At 55.7% G+C, this 27,510-nt stretch overlaps 1 protein-coding gene across 5 annotated transcripts in view; it reads right to left on the bottom strand.

Annotated features, from left to right (window-relative positions):
- Positions 1-241: 241 nt before the first annotated feature.
- ZMIZ1 (zinc finger MIZ-type containing 1) overlaps positions 242-27,510 on the bottom strand; it is a 229,273-nt gene continuing 202,004 nt past the window's right edge. For 2 of the 5 annotated variants that reach the window (XM_037056379.1, XM_037056380.1), the window contains 16 exons: positions 26,699-26,916; positions 25,938-26,136; positions 24,688-24,978; positions 21,491-21,673; positions 20,468-20,545; positions 19,634-19,808; positions 18,945-19,086; positions 17,176-17,386; positions 15,719-15,824; positions 14,608-14,768; positions 13,522-13,589; positions 13,141-13,209; positions 12,423-12,667; positions 9,073-9,239; positions 5,449-5,706; positions 242-3,953 (listed from right to left, as the gene is read on the bottom strand). In XM_037056379.1, the coding sequence (XP_036912274.1) occupies positions 3,846-3,953; positions 5,449-5,706; positions 9,073-9,239; positions 12,423-12,667; positions 13,141-13,209; positions 13,522-13,589; positions 14,608-14,768; positions 15,719-15,824; positions 17,176-17,386; positions 18,945-19,086; positions 19,634-19,808; positions 20,468-20,545; positions 21,491-21,673; positions 24,688-24,978; positions 25,938-26,136; positions 26,699-26,916 (2,679 nt within the window). In that variant the 3' untranslated portion in view covers positions 242-3,845. The remainder of the gene's footprint in view (positions 3,954-5,448; positions 5,707-9,072; positions 9,240-12,422; positions 12,668-13,140; positions 13,210-13,521; positions 13,590-14,607; positions 14,769-15,718; positions 15,825-17,175; positions 17,387-18,944; positions 19,087-19,633; positions 19,809-20,467; positions 20,546-21,490; positions 21,674-24,687; positions 24,979-25,937; positions 26,137-26,698; positions 26,917-27,510) is intronic. The other 3 variants (XM_037056381.1, XM_037056383.1, XM_037056382.1) reach the window with 3 other exon arrangements.

Genomic DNA, 27,510 nt, shown 5'->3' with positions numbered 1-27,510 from the left:
TTTCTTTGCAGGGTGATTGGGCAGAGGCGGTGGTTTCAAAGTAAAAATGAAAACACCCAAACCACTCCTTAATGGTCACAAAATAGCTAATTCGCCAAACCTTCGTTTTTGTCGATTTATTTAGAAAAAAATTAACATGGGCAAATGAGATACCTCAGTGTTACAACAGAGTATAGAAATGTCTAGCAATAGTCAAATAATTTGATCTTTAAATACAAAATAACCACATGAACACCTAATATACAGGTTTCATCTGAATACATATTTATTAGATAAATATTAGAGGTTGTCACATCATCTAACTACATACAGCTTTGCAAGACTAGAAATCACAATGACTGTTCTGACCAGGTCAAAGTACGAAATGATTGTGCTGCACGGAGGCGTGCAGAGACGATGAAGACTTCGTGGGAGCACGGCAGGCTGCACTGCGGTGTGTCCGTGTGTGCACGCGTGTGGATCACCTGTGATCATGGTATCAAAAATTATACAAAGTATGAATTTGGTTACAATTCTCTTCTGAAACCCCCATTTCTTTTCATTATTTCCATAGCACCCTAAAAATACACAGGTGGCAGGACTAGTACACTGAAGCTAAATAGTACATGTAGGTAAAATAAAAACAAAACAACCAAAGTTCCTTTCCACACAGGGCTGGAGTATATTACATGAATGAGACAGACGCGGAGGGAGACCTCACAATTGCTAACAAACAGGATCTAGTTTTTCCACGTTAAGATGGAGTTCCAAGCCTTTTGTTTTGTAAAATAAAAAAACAATACACATTCCAAGGGAAATGAATGCATCTGTTAACATGTCTCTATTTCTCATTTACATATGTACATATGTCGTCCCTTGAGTCGCTGCTGCTGACATCGTCCTATCTGGATGGGTCAGGCCGAGGGAGCAGACTGTAGCTCTCGGGGCAGGGTGGGGGTGGGGGGAGGGTGTTAGGGCTTCCATTAGGGAGAAAGTATTAGAAGTTTCTTAAAAAATAAAATGGTAACAGGGAACATAATACATGGGTAAAGCTTCAAACCAAGGAGATGGGGTGATTGCCTGTACTTGGGGCTTCCCGCCTGCCCGCTGGCCCCTGTCCATCTCGTGGAGTGGCAGCGGAAAGGCACCTGCCTATGGCCCGGTGGGTGCCTGTCATGGAGAAGTGGCTTGCTGAGGCCTCGTTTTTGCTGAGGTTACTTATGGCTCCAAGTAGTCGTCCAAAAAGGACCAGGGAAGCGTCTCCTGAGTTCAGAACTGCCCCTGATGGGAAGGCTGACATCACCTGAACCTGTCCCCAGCTGGGGCTTTCCTAGCCTGGACACCTTTTTGCCTCCCTCTCACCCCCTGGCCTGGCTCCGAACTTGCTGTGGGAGAGTACGCCTCCAGAATGTGGGCTTTGGGCTCCACGGGTCAGGAAAGTTCTTTGCTGAACTTGCTGGTGGAGGCTCGCTTGAAAGGGGACCTGGGAAACCTGCTTCAGGTGCTGAGACCACGGCTTCCTCGAAGACGGCTGGAGGAGGTGCCTGGAGTCTGGGCTGTGGGGGGTCTATCAACCTTCTGCCCTACACAGCTGTGGACAGGTCAGTGAGCAGAGTAGGGACACCCCGATAAAAACCAGATTGAACCCCAGGCCTTTCTGGGAAAATGAAGCACGGCAGGAAGCAGGAAGTTCTAAGGAAGGCATCTATAAGTCTGTCTGGGGTGGAACATTCCCACATGGCCTGGTACAACGTAACCACTGGCTGGGGACATTGGCCTTTGGGCAAAGATGGCCATGTGCTACCTGGTGCCATCTTGTCCCCCACCAGACGACTAGGGATGGCTCCGGACAGTGGACAGCCTGGTCGTCCAACTCACGGCACAGCCACCCTGCTCTTCATCCCTTCATCGGTACAAATAGCCCTGGTTGCTTTTTTGTTTTTGTTGTTTTTTTTTAAAAAAAGGACTCGGTCTTTGTTGTTGAGTCAAGGTTTTTTAAAAACACCAGCAAAGGCTATAACCAGGTCATGAAAATGTTGCATATTATCAAAGACAATACTAAAATATTCACAAAGATATTTACAAAAGCAATTCTTAAAATAATCAATTTGCATACTGAACACCACACTGTTTGAAAAAACCTCAACAACGGGACAAAGGAAAAAGGCTGGAGGACGGACAATGGCAGCTTCCCTTCAGAGAACCTTGTGCTGGCCGTCTGGTGCAGTGACTGAAGGTCACCAACTGGGGCCACCATTCCGGGCAAATCCAGAGGAGTGTTGGAGACCACCCGCCACAGAGAGGGAGGCGGAGGTTGAGGACACAGGTGGTAGACCGGAGAGCAGGACGGGGCCCCAGGCAGCAGCGGGGAGGGTGCAATGAACTCACAGACGTGACACAAGTTACCCAATGGCCCACCAGCATCCCAGGCCATGTGGCTTAGGGGAGCACAGAGGAGCCGGAGAGGAAAGGGGACACACATGTTACCCGGGAGACTCAGAGAGCAGTGAGCTGAATGGAGCAAAGTGGTGGCAGGAAAACCAGAGGTGCTTCTGTCTGACCCAGCAGGAGTGTGGGCTGAGCTTTCCATGGCACAGGGAGATGGAGGGAAGAGGCCAGCAGCCAAGCTGGTGCCTGAGGCAGCCACAAAAGCATCCCTCAATGCTTGAGGGTACATCCCAGCACAGGTGGGCAGCCTTGGGCACAGGGGCAGACAGACTGTGGGGCTAGAGATACCGACACAGGAGTTCCTGTTGCTAAGCCCACGCATGCGCCCAAGCCTGCATCTCCCATTTCTTTCCACCATTCTCCCTTGCCGTCTGGGGTCGGAGGACAAAGGGAAACCAGCACAGAGGGAAGTGGGTATCCGACAAAATGGTTTGGGAGAGGTGGCTGAGGAGCAGGAGGAAGGAAATAGAATGCATGGAGAGAAACGGTTCACTTGCTATCCAAGTCCACATTCCTTTTCTCCAGATGACTTCATAGCTTTAAACCGCTGTTTAAAAACAGGGAGTGGCTTCGAGCAAAGTTTTGAGTTGCCATTCTTATCGACCACCTGGTAGCATTCCCCCATCCCCCAACTAAGGGCACAATAATTTCTGCTGGGTACTCGCTCTCTGTGCCCCCATAAGGCTTAGCCCAGGTCCGAGTCGGAAGGTCTTGGAGCCACCTGCAGAGTTGTCCTGGCTCTGAAGAGGCCCCGACACTTCTCCCACCAGTCCCCAAGCAGGAATGGCACACCCTCTCTCAAACACAGAACCTCGTCCTTTTCCTCTGCTTTCTGAGAGAGTGAGTGTTTACTGGGTATCTTGGCTTAGAGGTCAGGGTTCAAAGTGACAACCTTGGCCCCTAAGAGAGTTCTCTTTCCCAGAGGTTTGTGCTTTTCTGTGGTGGGTGATGGTGGTGGGTGGGCTGCTTTCCCTGCAGCCAACTGTCACTGCTCCTCCAAGGCTCGGCCACCGGGTCTCAGGAGGGGAAGGGGGCCTCTTTTGGGCTCAGTCACGTGAAGGAGGCTCTGGGCCAGGAAGCAGGGAGGCAGGGTTACAGTTTAGAAACTGGAAGAACCTGGGGTCAGGGGAGCGGCACTGAGGGGCTGTTTGGAATCAGCACACTCAGAGGGAGCGGGAAGCTGTTGTCAGCGTGTGCCCTCTCCCTGGCTGGCTCCCCGTCGTGAGGGTCATCTTCTGGGCCTGCTCTGGGCATCGGCTCCAGACCCACATGGGCTTCACAGTGCATCCTCCCACCCCTGCTCTGAGAAGGCCGAAGCAGGGGTAGTCTGCGGACACGGGCTCCCAGTGGGAAAGTGTGTATGGGACAGATGGGGAAGGAGCGGAGTGGGGAGGGATGGCCCCGATGGAGAGCGGCCTTCAGTTGTTCTCAAAGAGAGACAGGAGGTCATCGTTACTATTGCTCGGCAGGTCGGGGGGGTCCAGGTATGAGAGGAGCTCGTCGGGATTTGTGAGTTCTGGAAGGAGCTGGAAAAGAAGTACAGAAACCCAGATGAGGTGTTGGCTATGGGGTTAGGTGAGGAACGCAGGGCACCCCCATGCCTGTTCATCTGTCCTCTACCTGCCTCCCAGGATCCTGGCCCAAACAGGGGAGCCTAACAGTGCTGGCTGTGTCCCCAAATACTCATAGGTCACTGTGCTGGTCTGACGCACACCCATGCTTATTTCAAGCCTGTCAGCTGGAAGGCCCATGGCAGGTCGAGAGACTTCCTCACGATCAGTTCCCCTGGTTCCCTGACACTTGCCCAGAGGAGCTGCAGGGCAAGTGGGCCAGCAGACACGACGCTGCATGCAGGCAGGCGGCCCCTGCAGCTCCCACCACCCTGGATCCCTCTCAAGAGCTCACGGCTCCTTGGCAAGCCTGTGGCTGGCTAATAGCACCATCCCTCCCTGTGGCCCCTGGGCAGAGGCTGCAGACTGTCCCTACCCTCTACCATGAGGTAGGTCTTCGAAGCCTTCCTGTCATGTAGGGTATCCTCATGAATCTAAAGCCCCCCCACCGCCCCCACTGGCCTGGCCTGTGGAGGAGAGCTGGGCGAGAATCCCAGGTGACCTTGTGCACAACTTAGGGAACCCCATTTGCCACAGAGACTGACACTGCTGGGGCCAAGAGTGACAGACAGCAGGGCTAGGACAAGAAGGACAGGAGTGGCTGAGAGGGCAGGCCTCCTTCCTGGAAATCTAGAGCCTGAGGGTTGGGGTGGGAGGGGCAAGCTCTGCATGTTTTCTGGTCCAGCCCTGGCCAGCTGCCCAGCCCCTGCCATCCACAGCATCTCTTCCCGTCTTCCAGACTATCCAGTCTCAAGGCAGGAGACCTCTGAGTCTCGGCCACCCACTTCCGTCTCAGTGGCCCACATGTGACCTGAGGCTGATCCTACTACCACCCCACACTGGGGCCTCTCTCAGAGTAAGCGATGGAGCAAGCGGAAGCACAGGGCATGGATAACACATGGACAAGAAACTGGAGACAGACACACAGCATCGAGACAGAGGGGCTCTGTCATTCCAGCCCGTTCCCCTTCCTCGGGCCAGAGAGCGTGGCAGACAAGGAGATGGCAAACTCAATGTGGGGGGAGAGGAAGAGGAGGAGGGGGGCTGGAAGAAGGGCAGGGAACCTCCTAAGCTGCCTCCAGACTGGGCCCAGAGGGACTCTGCAAGGGCCTTGGGAGAAGGTGGGGCAGGGCTGAGCTGTAGGACCTTGGCCAAGGGGACAAGGGGATAGGGGCTAGCAGGGGAGGGGAGGGGTCAGTTGGGTCCTCAGTACGTCTTCCCCATTGTGGGACTCTCTGGTTCTGGAGCCAGGGGAGGCAAGCTGCCTGGGCCCACACACCACCCACCCTCCCCTCACAGCTATGCCTCCTCCACCCGGGCCTTGAGCCCTCAACACCCACACCTGCTCTTTGGGCAGGTCCCGGGCGGCAGGCCTAGCCCCAGGCCAAGGCAAGTGGGGACCCCAACTTACATCCAGCGAAGGCTCCGGCATGTCAGATGCTCCCTGTGCTCCGGCCTGACCCTCTAAGGCTGAGGAGGGGTTAAAGGTCAGGTCGCTGTGTGGATGGTTGCTGGGAGCGGCCTGTGGCGGTTGCCGGGGAGGCTGGGAAGGAGGAGGAGGAGCCCCACTGTGATGTAATGGAGGCCCTGACTGGCTGCTGGGGTGTGGGACGTGCAAACCTTGTTGTATGGAGGGATGGGGCTGGTCAGAACTGCCAGCGTGTGGCATCTGTGGAGGAGGAGAGAGCAGGAGAAAAGAAAGGTGAGGTGACGAGGTACAGCGACGAGATGCCTGGAGAAATGAAAACCAAACAAAACCAGGAAAATAACAAACCCCCAAAACAAAGCCACCCCTTTTCAAAGCTGAATGCTTTTTTTTTTTTGTGCAGAGAAACAAAATCTTCCCCCAAAACTGCCAGTCAGGAAGGTGGTGGAGAGCAAGGCTGGGGAAGGGGCCTCTGAGGTGGTGTGAGTCCGGGAGGGAGGTGGCCAGGGGCTCTGAGACAAGCACAGACACTGAGTGTGGGGTCCAGGCCCCTGCGAGCCTCTCTGCCTCCCCAGCCTGGACACTACCACCACAACGAACAACAGTGAGGGCAGGATGGAGAAGCAAAATGGGCATGTTTCTAGGGAGTGGGAGGCTGTTGGCAGCATGGTGCAGGCCCCCAAGGGCCAGGGTGGCGGAGAGCAGACATGGACAGACAGCATGGGGCAGGCGTGCAGCTCAGGAGTGGGTCTGTGCCCCCACAGTGGGCCCTGGGCAGGGGCAGCGGTGGGCACATAGGTTTCTTCCAAGAACCCTGGAACAAGCCCTGCCTGGTGCCCTAGGGCAGGGTAGTGGTCAGCTGAAGTCAAAGGAGTGGAGTGGGGCCTCTCAGCACTGTCAGGCTCTTCCTCCTGCCATCTACCCAGGCAGCTACAGGCTACACCCCATGGGTGCTGAGGAAGTCAGGTGCCTCCACACCTCCCAGGGCACCAGGGCTCACCAAGGGGCTGCCTTGCTAAAGTCAGGGCAGGTAGAGCTTCTCTGACAGATGAACTAGAGGACTCATACCTTCCCATGGGCACATGCACTGGAACACAGGGCCTGTGGGTAGGCAGGGGATAGGTGGTGGGTGGGATTTAAACTTCCCCAGCTAGACCTAGTCTGTTTGCTGTCCCAAGCACCCTTCCTTCAGAGCTGAGGTCTCAGAGGGAAAGGCTGAGTCCAAGCCCTCACCTCACTCCCATACCTGACCGGACCCACAGCCCACATGCACTCTGCTGGTGAAGGGAGCTCACTGAGCCACCAGGCTGCTCACGTGGGAAGGGCAGCCTGGTGACCACATGTCTCCTTGGTCATTGGTATGCCCTCCCCTTCCCATCTTCTGGGCCAGGAAACATTACTTTTTCCCTTTGTGGGCTTAAAAACAGCAGCTGCACCTTCCCTGATTTTCTCTAGACCCTAGTTACTTGGCCTGCTTCTCCTAAAACCCGCTCCCCAGGCCTTGCTGTGGGCTGGCCTTTGCCCACGGTTTGGGGGGCCCCTCATAGCACAGTGCCATCCAGCCTGGGCCCTGAGGTTGGGGGATGACCTGAGGGTACCAAGGTGGGGTGCATACAAGGTAGGAATGACCAGGAGATGGTGGAGGGATGGCCACCACTGTTGTCAGTACAAGGCCAGCTTCTGACTGTCACTCAGGTCTGTGGATGCCCCACAGAGCCCATTCTGGGGGGCAAGAAGTGGCTCCACACTCCTGGGGCACCCTATCCTGGGACAATCTTCAGATGTGCTGATACAGCTCTCCCCTTTGACCTGACATCTTGCTGGCACGCCTCAGGACACAGAGGGGCAGGTAGGTGCTTTGTGGAAGCTGCTGATAACACCTGTTAAGCTGGTACTTGGATGGGAGTATCTTTGAGTAAACCAGTGCCGATTGGAGTTCTCCTGCCAGTCCCTGCATGCAAGGGAGTCCTTCCCAGCTGTATGCTCTGCTGGGGGCAGGCTGCTCTAGTCGGGCAGGTGTGCGGGGAGTTTATCCGTGAGTGCACCACCCTACCCCGCACAGCTGTACTTCTGGGTCCAGCTGCCATTGGGAGAGAGCCCAGAAATGGGGAAGGACGGTATATAGCTGGGAGCACCCTGGGAGGCTGTGAGGTCAACTCACAGGCTTAGGTCCCTCTGAAGAACCCAGGTGCAGGACTAATAAGGCAAGGGACAAGCCCGGCTAGATACAGGAGGTACACAGCATCCTGCTGTCATTGGCCAGTGCTGAAAATTGTGGGATGCCGGGCATGGAATGCTGAGGTTCTATGGAGCAGGGTTGGGAAAGGGGGTCCAGGCAAGAGGCCTCCCCAAACCAGAAGCCCCGTAGGGCAGAAAGTAACTTGTTAAAATGTGGCCAAAGTCCTGAGAGAACAACTATTTCTGACTTGGCATTCTGGGGTCCTGCAGGAAAGGTGCTGTAGTGTCCCTCAGCTAGATTCCTGGTTAACTGCCACTGCCACTAAGAACCAGGTGCCTCTGGCCCACAGGACAGCCCCTGTCTCAGTGGCAGGGCCAACTCTACGTCAGATATGTGGAACACAGTACACTCCAGAGGCCCCTTCCTTCCAGGCCACGTGAGGAAGGACTAGAGGGTCTGAGTGGTGCCTTCTGGTGCAGGACCACCCAACCCCGATGCCAACAGGACCCTTCTGTGGGAGCCCTGGGCCCTTCTCCTAGTGGGTGTGGCCAGGCCCTCACTGCCCGCCTCCCGCTCCTCCTCCTCATCAGGAAGAGACAGAATTACTGAAGTTTCAGACTCCAGCCCTCAGGATTGTTTCCCCAAAACCCCAACTGTTTTTCCTCCCTCTGGGCTCTGCCAGAACTTTGGCTCCATCAGGGACAAGGCCCAGCCTGGAGCACAGGCTAAGAAAGTGTGTGCTAAACTGGATGAAACCATCCAGTCCACACTGCCCCCCGAACTCTGCCACCGGGGCCACGGGAGGGGGAGGCCTCTGTCTGCAAGGGGGAGGACACCTTGCCTGCAAGGGGCCTTCTCAGCAATGCAGGGTAAGTGTTAATAGGTGAAACAGGACAGGAAGTGCATACTCACAGGATAAACAGATTTCTGGCATTCTTTTTGCAGGAGATAGTGATACCCCAATAATTAAGACCCCAGCAGAGTAAGTGGGTCTGAATCTTTGGGACAAAATTCTACACGGCTGGGGCTACCATAAGATAGTTTAAGAGTACATGTCAGTGTGGGGGAGAGAGGGTTGGAGTTGCATGTGGGCATATGTGCAGGTATGTGTGTGAGGCTGTACAAGGGTGTGTGTGTGTGCGTGTGTGTGCGTGTGTGTGCGTGCAGGGAGGAGCTGGCAGCTTCCATCCCCTGAGAATCTGATGACCCAGGTGCAAGGACGCTGCTGGGCCCTGCCCCAGCCTCAGTCAGATCTCACTCCCGACTGAGGAGTGAGTCAAGTCTGAGCACCCAAACCCAATTCTTAGTCCTCTTTGCCTGGGAGGGCACTAGGCAAGCATCGGAAAGGTCCTGGGGAAGCCCTCTGCCCCATCGGCCCCGTGCAGAGGCTGGGGCTGTGGGGGAGGTGGGGATGAGGAAGAGGTACTCACAGTTTCCTGCATGGGGTGGCTGAGGGGTTTCTCGAGGGCAGCCATGTTGTTGGGCATGTCCGGGGGGTGTGAGAGCTGGGGGGGCCCGTGCATGAAGTCGTTCATGGACGTCCCACCGGGGTTCCCATGGGGGAAGTCAAAGTTGCCATGGCCCTGGTAGTTGTTGCCTGGGGGGAACAAATAGGCAGGTGCTCACCTACAGGGAAGACAGCCACCTCTGGGGAGCAGGCAGTGTGTAAATTAGGAAACAAGTCCTCCTGTCCCTCTCTGGACCTGAGATGGCCCCTGCAGCCTTAGTGTCTGGGCTGTGCAACGGGTAGCTGCATGTCGTCTTCACCAGTGGGCATGTGCTGCTCAACAGCTTCGAGGGGGCGCAGTGGGAGAAAGGGATGCGTAGGGGGACAGGGAACGAGGCCCAAGTCTCAGCCTTCCACAGGATGTGCTGAGCTAGCCCCCTAGACCTGTCTCCTCATTGCCCCTCATGCTGGCACCTTGTCACTGGGACACTCCAGGCCCAAAGTGGGAGGTCAGGATCTGCCAGGTTCATGAAGAAGGCTGTGTCGGAATCAAGAGGACACCACTAGAAGCCAGCTGTCTGGCTTCCCTGGCTGCTGCGCCCTCCAACACGTGGCCTTGGTGAGAGGTCAGAGGATCAGCATGCGGCAAAGCCGGGGCCCTTGGCATGTTGTGGGACCCGGCTGTGCGGACGAACCTCTCTGGGTCTGTAATCAGCTGGGAGCTCTGAGGACCCAAGAGCAGGATCCTATGGGGGAACTGCCACCCCCTGAGTTTGAGCGGGGTAAAGGGTGGGTACTTTCTAGGAACGGCCATACAGAGGAAGCTTGGTCTGGGCAGCAGACCGTAAGAGCGCAGTGGTGGTAACCTTGGTGGCCGAAGGCTGGAGATCCAAGGCCCTGGACTCTGTCCCTGGCAGAGTGGGAGAGTTGCAGAGACGGACTTATATAGGTGTCACAGAGAAATGGGAGGGCTGGGAGAAGGACAAATACCTCCAGGTAAGAGTATTCTGTTGGGGACTTCTGGCCAAGATGGAGGTGTAGGTGGAAACACTGTGCCTCCTTGCACAACCAAGTTTAAAGACAACAAAGTTTTAGCAACCAAAACACAGAAAATTGAACTGTACCAAAGTCTGACAACAACGAACCATTTAGCCAGATGGGTAAGAGGGGTGGGGTCAGCAGCTGGTGGAGCAGGGTCACACAGGAAAAGGTGGCCGGCTGACCCAGTGAGGGCACAGGGCAGCTGGCTGACCGCGGTAACACATTCGTGTGCAGATAAACCAGGCAGAGGAGAGAGCAGTGTCACAGACCGCGCAGACCAGGGCCCCAGTGCCAGGAAATAAAGCCTAAAAGCACTGACTGGAAAACTTTTGGGGTTGAGGTGCTGGGAGAAGATCCCAAGCTCACAGAGTTCATTGGAGAGACCCACAGAGTCCCGGAGGATGCACAAGCCCACACACCCAGGAATCAGCACCAGAAGGGCCCAATTTGCTTGAAGGAAGAGGCAGAGGGGACTGAATTCCAAGAGAGAGCAGAACAGACGCCATTGCCCCTCTCTGACCCTGCCCCCACATACAGCACCACAACCCAGCAACTGGGTCGCCCCACCCTGGTGAACACCTAAGGCTCTGCCCCTCATACATAACAGGCGCAAACAGACCAAAACATTATGGCTCAAGCAGAAAAACTGCTCAAAGCCCCAGAGCCAATACTTCTAAGTGACCAAGAGATAGCCAACATATCAGATGCACAGTTCAAAACACTGGTGATCAGGATGTTCACAGAACTGGTTGATTTTAGTCACAAATTAGATGAACAAATGAAGGCTAAACTAAGTGAAATGAAGGGAAATGCATAGGAAACCAATAGTGATGGAAAGGAAACTGGGACTCAAATCAATGGAGTGGACTAGAAGGCAGAAAAAAATGACCAAACAAAAAAGAATGAAGAAACAAGAATTCAAAAAAATGAGGAGAAGCTTAGGAACCTCCAGGACATCTTTAAACGTTCCAACATCCAAATTATAGGGGTACCAGAGGGGAAGAGGAAGAGCAAAAAGTGGAAAAGTTATTAGAACAAATAATAAAGGAGAACTTCCCCAATCTGGCAAAAGAGACAGACTTCCAGGAAATCCAGGTAGTTCAGAGAGTCCCAAACAAGTTGGACCCAAGAAGGAACACACCAAGGCACATCATCATTACATTAGCCAAAATTAAAATGAAGGAGAGAATTCTAGACTCAGCAAGAGATAAGGGGACAGTCACCTACAAAGGAGTGCCCATCAGACTGTCAGCAGATTTCTCAAAAGAGACCTTACAGGCAAGAAGGGGCTAGAAAGAAGTATTCCAAGACATGAAATCCAAAGACCTATATCCAAGACTGCTCTATCCAGCAAAGCTTTCATTTAGAATGGAAGGGCAGATAAAGTGCTTCTCAGATAAGGGCAAGTTCAAGGAGTTCATCATCACCAAACCTTTATTATATGAAATGTTAAAGGGACTTATCTAAGAAAAAGAAGATAAAAAATATGAACAATGAAAGGCCAGCAAACTCACAGTTATTAACAACCACACTTAAAACAAAAGCAAACTAAGAGGACAGCTAGATCGGGAGCGGAACTATAGAAATGGAGATCACATGGAGGGTTAGCAACAGGGGAGTGGGAGGAGGAGAAGGTACAGAGAATAAGTAGCATAGATGGTGGGGAGAAAATAGACAGGGAAAGGGCAAGAATAGTATGGGAAATAGAGAATCTAAAGAACTTGTGAAACATGGACATAAACTAAAGGGGGGATGGTGGGGGAGGGGGTGTGCAGAGTGGAGGGGAATGAAGGGGGGGGAACAGGACAACTGTAATGGCATAATCAATAAAATATATTTTTAAAAAAGAGTATTCTGTTGGTCGCAGTGCACATGCAGGCTGGGAAAGAGGGTAGTGTGCCGCCAGCAAAGCAGGCTCTGAAGCCTTTGGGCTTGGTGCCTGCTGCCTGGAGTCCGGGAGCTCCAGGGGTCAGGAGAGCAGGCCGGGCAGGGTGGGCTGGGGTGCAAGAGACAGGAAGCTGGCTCATGGGGCAGCTTTGCTCATGCTTCCCAGCTGGGCGCCAACCCACAGGGCTGGAAGGAACCAGGCAGCCAGACAGAGATGGGGGAAAGGTGGTACATGGGTTGCCATACGCCCAGGTCTAATGATGTGGGAATACTTTGGGGGGTACAGGCCACCTCTGCCTCTTCACAACACACCCCCCACCTGCCACCATCAACAAAGAAGTCTTGTGCCTCCACTGGGACTGTGGGGCTGCCCTCCTCCAGTCCTCCTTGTCTGGCGTCACTCACCTTGGCCACTATAGTCGTTGGAGTTGGTGGCCCCAGGCGGAGGTGGGAGTGGGTAGGGGGAGGGGCCAGGGCCCAGGGCTGCGATCATCTCCATGACATTGGGCATGATCATCTGGCTAGGACTCATTGTCTTGAACCGCTTAGAGGGGATGCCATCAGGGTCATCCTTAATGTGTAGGTCCGACTTGATGGGCACTGGCCGCCAGCTGCATGTGGGATCGATGGTGACCTCTTCAAATTCGGAGCTGTAGGAGCAAGAGGGCAGAGCTGAGGCTCTGGGGATCTGAGTTTGGAACACAAGAGCTTCTAGCTCAGACAGATACTGAGGTGTCCTTGCCTAGGTCCCCTGCTCCAATTTTCCCCAGGCTCTGCCCACGACAGAGCTATGGAGAATTTTGTTTTGTGAGAGATAGGGACACTGAGGCTAGGAAAAACAGGTGGCCAGGCACAGGGAGCTGGCCCCAGGGTTTCCCACCAGGACATGGCTATTGGGGGGACTGTCAGTTTCCCGCTCTGGCTGTGTTGGGTCCTTTCTGGAAAGTGTGTTTGCCCCCAGTACAGAAGCCCCAGAGGTAAAGTCACAGGAAGGTACGAAATGTGGGACGTGGTTTTCCAGCCTCGGGGGTGTCTGGGATGTTCACCTGCTCTCCACACTTGATCCAGGCTGACACTCCCTCCACCCTGTCCCATGTGCCCCTGGCTGGGGAGGCCCACTTACTGTTGGATGGCATTCAGGATGCCCCACATGTACTGATCCACCTCCAGGCCCTCGAGCAGAGCAGTTTTACTGGAAAAGGAGAGAAAAGGGCTTGGCCATGGCTCCTGGACCCTAAGGGGTGGGGGCACAGCCCATCCTGTCCCACTGTGTCAGCGACACATCCCTGCTACTGGTTACCATTGCAGGCCCTGACAGGACAAGGCGGCATAGTGACAGCTTGACCCAAAGGGATCATGATTACGTATAGCTTCTGTCATCTGAGCCCCTCTGCCGTATTTGGGCTCTTTCTGCTTTGCTGTTAGGGCAGGTGGAGGTGGCTGGACCCCAAAGAGCAGGGCTAGAGGGGGGCAGAGGAGCTCTGTTGGGGTGGGCGTCACTCACTTGCACACTGGGCATCTCCAGGTCCCTCTCTCGCAATTCAGCTGCAGGTATGATTCCAGGTCAAAGCACTGAGGAGGCCGACAGACAGACAGATGCAATCAGGACTCTCAGAAACTGCTCTGATGCAAGTGCTAGTGCCCCTGAGACCCTTACGAAGACCTCCCACTAGGAAGGGAGAGGCATGGTGGAGACCCAGGTCTGGTTGTTGGGTGGACTTACTTTCCTTGTCCCTGCACGCTTCTGCCCAGCCCTCCTCACACCACCCCTGTGCCTGCGTCTTCCAAGGAGCCTTCCCGGTTCCTCTGCAGCTGCCCCTCATTGATCATGCCTGTGACAGCCCCCCATCACTGACGTGGGGACAACGTGGACTCAGGTCTGCCTATCAGCCTAGCCCAGGTACTGAGGACGCACATGGTCCGGTTCATCAGTGTGTCAAATAAAGTGACCAGATGTCCACCTTGCCTGCAACGCTCTCTGCAAGGCAGGAAGGCAGCCCTCCTAGGAAGCCCTTGGGGAATGTGTGGGAGGATGTGGCTGAGCGTGCTGCTGACCTGGCCCTGAAGCCTCTGCTCCCTCCTGCCTACCTTTCAGGCTCACACCTAGGATCCCCTGGGAAGGCTCCTCACACCCTCTTCTGGGATTCCTTCCCTGAGCAGGCCCAGCTAAGTGACTCTCACCCACCCCAGGCTGCATGCACTTGTGCCGTGGTCTGTTGTAGCCACCCAGGCCACCCAGACTGTGACAGTCACTCATTCCATGCATTTCCTGAGCATGTGCCCAGGGCAGGGCCCTGGAACACAGCAGGGAGCAGGCAGAGGCATCCCCACTCTCAGGACCTGGACCAGCCATGGCTCTGTGTGAGGGATTTCCAGCTGGGCAGGGCCTGCCTAAACCCAGTTCTATGGCCTCCTGGGCCCTAGCCCTGAGCATGCAGAGACGCTCAAAGTGTAAATGATGGCTGAGGTGAGGGAAATGAGCTGCTGGTGGATACTGTGTCCTTCAGGGGGCAGACACAGGCTCTGCTCCCCTTCTGCCTCCCCCTTACCACCCCTGCCAGACTCCAGTGGCTCCTACAGGTTGGCTCACCTGGACGTGCTTGCAATCGTGACCTCGAGCAGGCAGCTGGATGCGCCGGAATGTGATGGGGCACTTCAGAGACACTTTGATGGCTGTCTGCTCCACACCATCCTCCCCATTAAGGGTTGTGTTTCCTGATGAGGCTGCCACGCTGCTGAAATTCCTCTTGACTGTGGGGGTGGGAGGCACAGGAGGATGAGGAGGGCACTGCCCTGCTCCCAAGCCCCCCCAACTCCCTCCTGTAGCTGGAACACTCTGGTTCCCTACCCCACCCCTAAACTGGGAGGTCCTGTGAATAACTGTAGTGAAGGGGAGTTCGGCCTGCTGGGCGTCCCAGGCTGCTCAGAACTCTGAACGGCCACCCCCACGTACGCCATGCGTGGAGTGCATGTGCACCTGGAAGTGACCATGTCAGTTCCCCAGTCTCTGCAGAACAAGCACTGCCTTCCCTAGGAAGGGCACTTTCTGCAAAACTTGCAGAAACCCCATCTGGCAGTTCTCCACTGATTTTCTAGGTCAGCGGAGCCCCCTCAGGCACTTCTGCACTTAATTTTGCAAGCGTGGAAATGAGAATGCACACCTAACTGCCTGGAGTGATCCTAGGGAGCAGGAGGTAATGTGAAAAAGCCTAATTGAAGGGGGGAGCAGTGGTGCACCTCCCTCCATGGCACCCCCTGGAACTGGCACGTAGGGTCTCCTCCGAAGGAACAGACTCTGCTCCAAGTCTTTCCGTCCTGAGGGAGGCATGAGCTGCGGGGGCTGGAAGGCCAGCCTTGAATCCACCCCATGTCTCCCTCCCAGTGAAGATTCTACCTTCTCTAGTTCTTCCCAGCCTTCCAGGGGGTCTCCTCCTCTAGGAAGCCTGCCTGGTCTGTCTACACTGTGACGTTTTGCGTTAACTTGCCTCACATCCTGTGATGTGAGCCAGGTGGGTCAGATTCCCATTGGGTCTTACAGTGCAGGGCTCATCTGATCACCCCCACGGCCCTAGGGGAGGGGCAGGAGTCAGGGCTGGGGTTGGTGCCAAGAAACACTCAGGGCCCCAGGGCGTCACACAAGGAGCCAAAGGGCCCGGATGGAGGGTAACCCTGGGAAGCTGGGGTCTGGCTCTCACACTCACTTTTGGTGATGCAGTGCTCTGCGGGCAGGAGGCGCTTCTTGAGGAGGCCTTGCAGCACGGAGCGCACAGATGGCCGGTGGACCAGCTGCAGCACGAAGAGGTGGGACTGCGAGGAAGAGTGGATATTGAGTCCCTGTCCCTTAGCCCCTGTGGCCCTTCCCCACTGCAGCTTCTGCAGTCCTGGGCTGCCCCTGTCTGAAGGTCCCTAGGAGGCCATGTCATCTGCAGTGATGCACTTCAGGAGTGGGTGCCCCAGAAAAATAGGGGAGAAAGCCTACAAAGACCAGGATGTATCCTGGGACCTATGAGCCAAAAGACCCAGGCTGGGGTCACCACCTGTAAGCAGCTGCTATGACATACACTGAAATACTCCTGGGATGGGTTATGGGACACTGGGATCAGCAGTGGAGCCTACCTCACTTCCTAACCCTGCCCACCACTGTACCCCACTATGTATCCTCCACCCTTTCTGCCTGAGGATGGTGTCCCTGTACTCATTCCTCCAGGAAGCCTTCCAGGACTGCACACCCCAACATGTCCCCACAGGTTCTTCACTATGAGAATATTCCCAGTCCTGTGACTCCTATCTCCGGGAGGCCTCAGAGCCCCAGTGCTCACAAGGGCAGGACCGGGGCTTTTCCTTCTTCTCTACCCCACCGAGAGGCTACCAAAACAAGGCAGGCAATTCACTTCCAAACAAGCCCTGTGTGCCAGGCCCTAATCTCTGGGGGATGGGTTCTGGTTCAGATGTGGCTGTAGAGCAGGGGTGTCAAACTCATTTTCTCCGGGGGCCACATCAGCCTCGTGGTTGTCTTCAAAGGGCCAAATATAATTTAGGATTGTATAAATGTAACTTCTCCTTAATAGTTAAGCGAGAACTCGGCACTGCTGCCAGGTAGAAACACGGTGCCAGGCTGGATAAAACAAGGTGGAGGGCCTTGAGTTTGCTACCTGTGCAGTAGAGGAATGAGTCACAGGTCAGAGGCACCTGAACATACACACACACACACACACACACACACACACGTGATTCTGCGACAGTGGGTTGACTGAAGATAGGAAGAAGTTCAGACTTGGTGGGGTTGGGGCTGAGGGGAAAAGGGCATAAGAATATAAAAATTTCTTGCAGATGAGGCCAGACCAGAGCTGAGCTCTGAGGGACGCACAGACTTCGGTGAAGAAGATGGGAGAAGGTGTCAGGAGGAGGGGCCAATCGAAGTAAATGGAGGTAAGAGTGCAGACCAGATGGAGTCTGTGCTATAAGGGGAAAGGCCAAGCACAGGCTTGGAGGCTTTTATTCCACAGCCTGGGGGACTACTGAATGTTTCTGGAGTGTGTTTCTGAAAGACTGCTTCAGTGGCAGTGGGAATAGGGGGTGGAGACCCAAGGACAAGGCTGTAGAAGGAAGGTCAAGGCCTCGGTTCCTGGTACTGTGCCCTCCGCCTGCCCACACTCACGCAGCAGCAGGCCGTGACGGTGATCTGGATGGTGTTGCGGCCCGGCTGGCACACGTGCTTCAGGTGCAGGGGCTTGTGGGAGGTCTTGTTGTCCCCACGCTCGATGGTGAGGGGCGTGGCATTCACGCTGACCTGCACCGAGGCTGGCCAGTTGGTGTTCATCTGCCGGTCCTCGTGGTGGTAGCACTTGAACTGCAGCTCCAGGTCAGACCTGGGGGTGGGGAGGGGTGGGGAGGGACAGGGCTCAGGTGGGCTCTGCCAGGGGGCTGCCGTGAGCTGCATGACACCTGGACTGGCCACAGTCCCATGAGTCTCTCAGGACCCCATCCTCGGCCTCAGCTGCTCCCCCAGCCTCCCCAAGCTCTCTTCTCTCACCCTGGATATTCCTCCTGCCCCCACCTCCATTCAAAATCCATTCCAACAACCCAACTTGCCCCAAAACTCCCACATACTCATTCACTCCAGCCACAGCTCTGGCCATAGTCTCCTCTGGACCCCTGACCCCCTGACCAATAGGCGTGATGCCTGCTCCCCCAGGACAGGAACAGAGGGACAAAAAGACACTAATTTGACAAGGCCACCTAAGAAGCTGATTATGCTCATCTCCAAGGCTCCTGCTGGGTAGGAGGAGCACCCGGGCCAGGGCTGTGTCTGGTTCAGGACCCCCCAAGTGGGCCTTGAAGACACAGCACTAAAGGGAGGACCCATGAAACTAGCAGTGACCACATATGCATGCAACCCAAGCAGGGCAGTGTCCAGGGCCACAGGACACCTCTTAGCTGAGGACACTCATGAATGAGGAAGGGTGGGTGAGCAAGGCCCACAGGGATCTCTCTACCTCCCTGCCTGGGCAGCTGAGACCTCATGCTCTCACACCCACCCCAGCTGTCTCCGGCCCTCACTGCAGCCTGCTCGAGGCGGCCAGCTGTGTGTGCAGGTGTGTGTGTGTATGTGCCATCTCAGACACATCCTTGCTCTGAGAATGCTCACTGGGCAGCTGAGCAGCCCTGGTCACAGGCATGGCCTGGCACTTGAGTCCTGCCTGAGGAGGAAGGATCAAGGGTGGAGACACCATCAGGTTTTAGCATCCAAGAGACCCAGGCCCATGTCCCAGTTCTGTCCCTTGCGCTATAGCTGTGGGAACTCCCCCAAGCTAATCAGCTCCTCTGGCCTCAGTTTCCTCATTGTTAACAAGCAAGCATGGCCCACTCAAAGGATGAGGTATGGAAGGCACATTGGGGCACGGGGCCTGACCCAGCAGGGGCCCGCCGGCCGCTGCAGTCCAGCCTGTCCTGGTGTTGGAGCAGCAGCTCCCATGGCGACCAGCCCCCCGCAATCTGCAAGGCTGGCCAGTTCTACCCACCCCAGGCCTGTTCCCACTCTAGTTCTTCTGTCCACATCCCTGCTCTCGCCACAACAAGCCATTCTGAGGTCTCTCCTGACAGCTCAGGGCCTCTGCTGGAATAGTTCTGCTCAGGCTTTAGGCCTGAGAGAGCCACCTTTTTATCTGGGAAGTCATCCCTGACCACTCTCTTGGGACTGGGGTGAGTGACAGCTGCTTCCTGCCCTCAGGCCACTATGTGAAGGTTGGTTGTCTGTCTCTCCTGAACTGCAAGTACCCATGACACCCCCAGGGCCTTGCACGCAGAGGGCCCAATGTTGGCGTACACTGAAGATGGCAGGCAGATGCTGCTACCACGGGTCTGGGGATGTCACCACCAGGGTCTCCTCTACCCGGCTTAGGCCCGTGACCTTGCCCTGCCACTTACCTCCACATCAGAGTCTGGTGGACTGTGGGCCGCAGGTGAAAGACGTGGTTGCTGACGGCCAGGTTGTGCTCAAGGCGGAAGGGCTCCAGCACCACGCCGTCCCGCACCGGGAACGTGAGCCGCAGCTCGTCATTGTGGGTGGCTGGGTGGGGGAGGAGCTGATGAGCCATCTGCCTCTGGCCACCATGGGCACACAGAAGCCGTGGGCTCTGGGGCCATGGGTGGGGCTCACTCACCCACTTGACAGGCACCCTTGGCTGCATGCTCAGAGGAACACGCAGGTGTGGGTGCAAACAGGGCCACAGCAGCTGGGCTGTGTGCCCTGGTATACACATCAGGGAGCCCACTGCTTCTCCCAGTCTACCCCACCGCATCCCGACCATCCCTGCATCCCATGCCCCCCTCAGCCTGGCTCTGCATCGCCTCCTGTCCACAGGCTCCCTGCTCTGCAAGCCTGGGCTTCCTCCTCCAGGCCCCCTTCCCAGCTGCTTTCCTTCCCAGCCTCCAGCTGCTCAGGCAGGTGATGAGGGCTGTTGGCAGCGCAGCTACACCTCAGATTTCCCTTCTGGGTGTGGCCTGCTTGCTCTCAAGCCTTTCTCCCTTTCTACATGTCCAGCCCCAACAGGTAGGCAAACTCCCATGCCCCCTGGCTCCTGGCAGAACACAGGGAAGGAGGGTGGGGCACTCACCGGGGGGTGGTGGCAGAGCACTCATATTTGGCTTGATGTCAGGTGGGAAGGGTGGTTTAACATCTTGGCTGGGGGACAGGTATGGGGGGATGCTGCTCCCAGGGGTCATGGGGGGTGTGGGATTCCCTGGAACAGGTGAGTGGGGGTAGTTTGCCACAGGAACTGGCCTAGGAGGCTAGAGGGAAAGAGAAACCACACATAGGTTATGGGGTCACGGAGCCAGAGCTGTGGACACACACCCCACCCAACCCAGGGTCCCAGGGCTACGACTTCTGCTTCCCTTAGGGAGGAGAGCAGCCCAGGAAAACCACTCCCTCCCTCCTGGCTACACTCAGGCCTCTGTCCTCATCAGAAAACAGGTGGGCCTGGAAAGAACCTTCCTACCCTTCACTTAGGGGGTGCAGGGTCCCCTACCCCATTTGACAAATGGGAACCCAGGCTCAGGGTGATGGGGGATGTGTCCCTGGGACGAAAGAGCTGGGTCAAGCCCAGGGTTCCTGCTGCCCCCATCATGACTCCAGGCCACGCCCTCCATTTCTACCCCAGCCCACTGGGGTCTCCACGGGAGTGAGGCCTGCAGCATCATGGGGCAGTTGGCTCCCCAGGAACCCCTCTCCCTTTCTTAGCCCCCACCTTGCTTTCTTCCAGGACTGGCCAGGTCCACACACATCGCTGACCCACCCACCCAGAGCTACAGACTCTCTGTCCAGGCGTCTCTGCCCCAGAGTAGATGGCCCAAGAGGGCACCCCTGCCCATGGGCCCTGCCAACGTCCAGAAGCTGAGGAAGGAACAGCACGTGGGTTATAGTTCCTCAGATGAAAACTGGAACGTACCCTATTGACATTCCCTTGGCTGTAGTTACTGTAGCTGCTTCCAGAGAAGGTGTTATTTTGTCCATTAAACTGCTCTGGCTGTTAAAGCAAGATAAACAATGACGTGAATAGAAGGCAGAAAAGCCTGCTCTCTTTCCTGCAGTGAAAATCTGCTGGGAGTGTAGGGGATGCTAAAGAGCCCTCCCACCCCCACGGTGCTGGGGGTGGGGGGCAGAGCAGGTCACCCCCTGGGGACAGCGTTTTGCCTCTTTCTGTCCTCAGTTATTAATTTAGCAACAGAGTCTACAAAAATAGAAACACACAGTGTGCTGAAGTTATAGCAAAAATAGTAATGCCACATGGGAGGCGGTCATGTAAGTTGGCATAATTCCTTGGCAAATAAATGTAAAATATTTCCACAGTCCTCGTCACTCCTGAGAATGTACTTTACCATAATCCCAAAGAAGGAAAAAGCTATGTGCCTAAAGATACTCATCATAGTATTATTTCAAAAGTACAAAATCATAGAGAAACCCTATATCCAAAAGACAAGGAAGGATGAAACACGGCAGTCACCGCAGAGGAAGGCCAGGCAGCCACCGGGAGGGAAACCGTGGAGACCCTGCAGCAGTAAGTAACACGCTTACAACCTCAGGTCGAGTGAAAGCAACAGATTCAGAAACTACAGCCACGGCAGCAACGACTATGCAGCAGGTTGGCACCCACATGCAGGTAGAGAAACAAGGTTTAGAATGAAATGTTAACATTTCATAAGGTTCAGAAGCCTTTCCTTTAAAAAATGTATTTCCTTCATTGCTATTATCTTGTGTGTTGTTATAAATGGTAAATGAAGAGGAAAGACCATCATCTGAACCCCTGAGAATAGAAACCAAGAGAAGCCAGTTTGACATTTTGATCCGTGTATGTACAGCTCTGGGCACAGGGGGACACATCCAGAAATCTCTGCCTGCCCCCTGGGGACTCAGGGAACACCCATGGCCCTGAAGCACAGTGGGGGTGGGGATGTGGGGTGTTGGGACTCACCTTGTAATACTGCCCCATGTTGACCGTCGGGGGTGGGTACTGCCCGGTGCTTGGCTGGCTGGGCATCCTTTGGCCGGGGTAGTTGGGCGAGGTGAGCGGCCGTGGGGGGTTGGGAGTGGGGTACTGGCCTGGCTGTGTGGGGAACTGGCTGTTTGGTCCGTATTGCTGGTTTCCATAGTTGGGCTGCAGCAGCAGAGAAAGAAGGGGGGGAGCTCTCAGCGTCTCAGAGCTCAGCCACACACTGGAATGCCAAGACTGCCCCGTCTCCTCTTTTTTGTCTCTGCTGTTTTCCACCCACAAAATGCACTCCCACCTGGGAAAGGGCGAGCTGATGATGCTTGGGGCCCTCCTTGCCTGGACATCCAGGGACAGTACATTCTGTCCATCTGGCTTAGAGCTGTCTGTTTTGAAGCAACGCTCTACCTGAACTTCAGGGGTACCTGTAAAACCTATTGTTCACACCATTATTGGGGGTAGGAGGGCAGGGCAGGGGCTTGATTCTGAAGTCCCTTTTGTGTCTCTCCTAGTGCTTGGCATGTGACAGGAACATAGATAATAGTCTGCACCTGCAGAACGGTGACCCCCACCCCTGCATTCTGAGGCTGAGCCTGGAGGGCACTGCCCCCATCCCCCACACCGTGCAGAACACACTGCTGTTCACTCCTGGGCCCCCGTGCCTGGTCAGGAGAACCAGGCTGGTAAAGGGCTAAGAAAGCCCCTTTCAGGAGAGGCACTTGAGAGAGAAGAGGAGACAGCTCCAGGGAGGGTTGGGGGGCAGAGCCACTATCCTCAGAGGTCTACAAGGTGGCACATGCCACTCCTCTTGTGCTGGTCTCCACCCTTCAGCCGCCTTCCCCATCTGTAAGATAAAGTGACCCTTAGGGCCACTTGCTGCCCAGATGCCCAGGCCAGGAGTCTGTGGTTTCTTCTTCCCTGTTTGTTGGAACTCCTTGTCTGTTAGTTGTCTCTCTTGCCCTTTGGCCTCAGAGGTCCAGGGGATGGATTTGTCCCAGTGTCTGGCACAAAACAGGCCCCCAATAAATACTTGCTCAATGAATGAAGGCCAGACCTGGGGATAGGTGTCTGGGTCAGTGCTGAAGAACTCTCATTCAGTGTTGTGACATAGTGGTTGCTGTGTGACAGTGAGGGTCCCATCATATCACTGGAGGAATAGAAATGGAGGCTGTGGCCTGCCACCAAGCTACAGATGGGGATCCGGTAGGGGATCAGGGGACCAGGTGACCTAACTCTAGCTCCTAGCCCGAGGGTCCAGCAATTGAAAGATTCTATGAGTATGCCATCGCAAGGTGCAGCCCGTCTTCCCACACAGGGTGAGGCTGCGCAGGCTGTGGCCGCCCAGTGTGACACCCAGGGTCAGGCACTTTGTACTGGGTAGCATCAGTGTTTTAGAAGGAGGATGATTTCATAAAAATAATTGAGAGCCTTTGGTGTGCCCTGCTGTAGCAGGCAGAAGCCACGGAGCTGGACACTGGTGCAGGCGCTGGGCTGACATCAGGCTAATGACCAGGAATCCCACTGCCTTTCCTACAAACACCTCCGTGGGTGCCAGCCGCCCTGCTGCCGGGTATAGTATGTTAGCAGGGATGACAGCAGTCTGGGCACGGGGAAGGCTGCGAGGGCTCTGCACGGAGTGGGGCTGACTGCTCGAGGACCCCCAGAAACAGCCAGGATCTTGGGAGCCCATTTCCTCCTCTGGCCCCTCTCTGAACTGGTGTCAACCTGAAGGAGTATCAGGGCTTGACCTAGGTTCCTGGGTGTTTTTGAAGATCCCTGACCTCGCTCCTCAAGGACTCAGGACACCTCCACCAGTGGCCAAGCTACCTGCTAGCCTGAGCTAAGATGAATGCCGAGGGGAACCCCACAGACCTTCAAGTGACATATGGTGTGGGGGCTTTATTTTTTAACTTTAATTTTTTAAAAATGCTTGTTAATTGATTTTAGAGAGAGAGAGAGGAAAGAGAGAAAAAGAAACACTGATTTGTTGTTCCACTTATTCACGCATTCACTGGTTGATTCTTATATGTGCTATGACCAGGGATGGAACCTGCAACCTTGGCGTATGGGGATGACGCTCTAACCAACTGACTCACCTGGCCAGGGCTTTGGGCTTTGAACCCACTGTGAGCCCAAGCTGAAGGCCGCAGTTCCGAGTCAAGGAGGGTGAAGTGGATCTGAGAATGGGTACACAAGCAGAGCACCAGGGGAAGGGCTCAGGAAGGGACTTTGTTTGGGGGAGGAATCGAGGCAGGCTTCCTGAGGGAAGCTTGGCCAGGCTTCTGGGGCTCCAGGCCAGGATTCTGGGGCCCCTGTGGCTTCTGCAGCTGGCCCAGACCCAGACAGGCTACGTACTACCAACTCGTTTTCTGAGTGCTCACAGAAGGCCCTGTGAGACGCCCCTCCAGAAGGTCATCCTTCTCTGACCTTACACAGGAGTTCTGTATACTCCACAGTGCCTTGTTTCATTCCTCATTGCTTAGATCGTATCTTTCCTGTTAAAGTCTTGTTTCCTGGAGGGCAGGAGGTGTGGATTTTACTTCCCTAATCTTCACAGATACCTTGGCTGAGCTGGGCAGCCTGAGAGGCAACATTCCTCCCTACAGAGCGGCTGACTATTGATGGAAACACACTGTCTTCCAGTCACTTCTCGGATGTGCCTAGCCTTCAGATATTTACAGGTTTTTGTCTCATCTCTCACTCTTGGAGGGCAGCGGGGAAGCCCTCGTGTGGGTGTGTGGACTGTGGCCCTGTAGAAGGATGGGTCCTTACCACAGTGACCCAGCTAGTGCCTGACCCCAGACAAAAGTGAACACTAACAGAGGCTACTGCTTGCTAAGGCCCGCCCTCGCAGCCGAGACCCAAGTACTTCCTGGGTGTCTCCTCACTCAAGTCCCCCCAGCAGCCCTAGGAGGTAGGCTGGAGTGCCCCTGCCTTTTCCAAAGGAAAAAGCTGAACCTCAGGGAGGTCATGTGACTTGCTCAAGGTCCTCCAGCTGGGAAAGGGCTGAGCGGGTCTTAAACCCAGGAGCACCTGACTCCTCAGGCTCTAGCTGTTGGCCCAGGTTTTCCCAAGGTCAGTCCGTGCCCTTTCCAAGGTACTTCCCACAACCCCTGTTTCTTTGAGTCCCAGGATCCTCCCCCCTGTCACTCTGCTACCTACTTGCCTGTTGTTATACTCACCTCTCCCGGGTATGGCCTCTTTATGCTCTGAATAGGAAGGGACTGGGGCCGGGGGCCCGGGTAGGTCTGCTGGGGCATCCGCTGCCCATGTGTGCCAAAGGGGCTGATGCCAGGCGGCCGGGGCTGGTTCATGCCCATGGGAGGGCCGCTCATCCCCGATGGTGTTATCCCAGCCGCCATGCTTGCAGGGTTCATGCTGCCCCCCATTGAGGCGGGCCCCCGCGGCCCGGGCTGGTTCATGAATTGGCTGTTATACGCCTGGGTGGGACCCATCTGGAAAGAGGAACAGACCTTCAACGGGAGAAGAAGAAAAAAAAGAATAAAATGCCACATGCATTGAAAGTGCAGGGAGGGAAGGGTGGGCAAGTGGGGGGCTTGGGGTGGGGGGCACTTTCCTGTGTGGTTGCCATTGGTGACCAGGCCTCCAGGAGCAGCCAGTCTCCTGGGCTTATGCTGCCCTCTGCAGGCCGCACAGGAAAGATGCAGACCACGGGGTGTTAGGGGGTGGGGCACGGTCACTCCAATGCACAGGCAGCATCTCAGGGAGGCAGGCAGGGAACGGGTCAGAGGGTGCAGGGGTGAGGAGGACATGGGAGGATGGAGAAGGATGAGCACGGAAGCAGGAGCTCCTTTCCTGGAGGCCCCAGCCCACCCTTGGTCATTGGCCAATGGTGACACACCCTCCACCCACAAAGTCCGCCGCGGCCCCAGTTCCCACTTTTGCCCACCAGCCCTACTGTCCCCATCCTGCAGTCCCCACCTCCATGCCTGAGGCTGCCTCCTCCTCAAACCCCATCCAGTCCTCTTGAAGGTCAGGAGGGGCAGAGCTAGGTCCCGGGCAGAACTCACAGACAGGCTGACTAGCAGAACATTGGCCTTCAGAGGCTACCCAGGGGGCAGACTGGGGACAAGGCTGTTTTGCACACTGAGACCCTCTTTGCTGTGTAGGGGCCCAGAGAGCAACACGGAACCTCTTTTCCTGTATGCAGACACACATGAGCTTCCGACCCACACAGAACAAACCCAAGCACCCAAATCCCCCCACGCGCCATACCCAACCACAAGCACATCCACATCCTAACACACAACCTCCACGTGCTTCCAAGAAAACCCAAATGTACCCTCACACAATCAGCTCCCTCAGCATACATGGCCCCACAGGCACCAACACCCCAACTCTGATTCCCAGGACTGGGGTTGTCTGCCAGGCTGGCTGTGCGAGGCTGGACCAGGACTGGAGGGGTCCTTACCGGTCCATATTGGTTTATATCCTTATTCTGTGTCTCCTGCAAGGCTGCCACAGTGGCAGTGGCCGTGGCCGTGGCCGTGGCTGCCGCTGCTGCCACTGCAGCTGCTGCGGCGGCAGCTGCCGGCTGACTGAAGTCAGCTGGCGGCCTGGTGTGCGGAGGGATGCCCATGCTTGCGGGGGCATTAGGACCCCCAGGGTAACTGTGAGGGAGAGAAGGGAAAAGTTAGGTATGGCCTGGGCTGGGAGGGAGAGGATGGGCCAGTTCCAGGCCCTCTGCCCTCAGCTCACAGATAGGGGAGGTGTCTAGACTCAGAGCCAGAGGGGACAAGGGCCTCCTGCAGGTGGGCAGCCATTCATGCCACTTGGTGACCACAAAGCTGCTGTGTTCTTGGAGCCCTGGCTGGGTGCTGGCTGGCACTCATTCTCAGTGAGTGGAACCTTTCGTTGAGGTCTCCAACTTATAAAGGTTTGAGAAGAACTATGTTGAGGAATGTGATCCTTCTACCTCCATGGGCCCAATGTTGTCACAATGTCACCCAGCTGCTGCAGTGTGAGAGAGCAGTGGCCCCAAGAGTGGGGGATGACTATGTCCCTTCAACTGAGGGGATAGCTGAGGATGACAAAAGCATCAAAGTTCACCCACATTTTGCAGGCTAGAAAGCACGGCACTGGGATTTAAATCGGACTCTCTTGCTGGAGGGAGAGGAAGGTCAGGGCTGTCCCCGGATTCTAAAGGATGTTGCCCCGACCAGCCCTGCTCACCTGGCCCCAAAGCCCCCACTGCCGGGGTAGTTGGGCCGGCCGTACATGCCCTGCTGGATGTAGGGCTGTGCGGGACCAGCCTTGGCTGAGAACTGCTGCTGCTGCCCAGCAAACTGGGGGGAGTTGAGGCCGGGGTTGCTGGTGGTCATGCCCGACGCCATGGGGTTGCCGCCTGGATTCATGGGGTTGTTGGCATTGGCCATAGGGTTCCCGAGGACCTGAGGGCAGAAAAAGTGGTTGTCACCCAAGTGGGTAACCCCAGGTGAAATGGAGAGGAAGAAGAGAAGGGGGGGAGCATGGAGAAAATGAAGCATAGGTTGGGCAACAGAAGAAAAGCAGAGAACAAACGGGGACGTTTATTGTTCCCAGAGTGCACAAATGACTAGAGGGGGTAACCCAGCCCAGAAGCAGGCAGCATGGAAGAGGGGAACCCCAGCCAGAACTGCTGGGCCTGCACCAGGCAGCTGGTGGAAAAACACTGGACCTCCAGACCCTCCCACCCTGCAAAGGGGCCTGAATGCTCAGAGGGTTGGCTGTGCGAGGCCCTGGGTAGCTACTCTGTGAGGCCAAAGAGAAGCCCAACTTGCCAGCAATGGAGGGCAGCAGAATCCTGGCTGACGGAGCCCCGAGGCCCAAGAACACAGGTAAGCCCCATGGTTCCCTCCAGGGCAGCAATCGGCCCTGAGCCTGTCTCATGGCCCCAGCAGAGACAGGAGGTGGAGAGGGAGGAGGGCAGGCAGAGTGGGAGTTGTGGAGGAAGGAAGAAGGCACGAAAGTGGGAGGCAGGGGTGACTAGGGGTGTGTCACACGTT

This window comes from Sturnira hondurensis, unplaced genomic scaffold (genome assembly GCF_014824575.4).
Source record: "Sturnira hondurensis isolate 20B ecotype Veracruz unplaced genomic scaffold, ASM1482457v3 Scaffold0008916, whole genome shotgun sequence".
Classification (NCBI taxonomy): domain Eukaryota; kingdom Metazoa; phylum Chordata; class Mammalia; order Chiroptera; family Phyllostomidae; genus Sturnira; species Sturnira hondurensis.
Note: the sequence above shows the minus strand (reverse complement) of the source record. Positions and strands in the feature narration are given on the sequence as shown.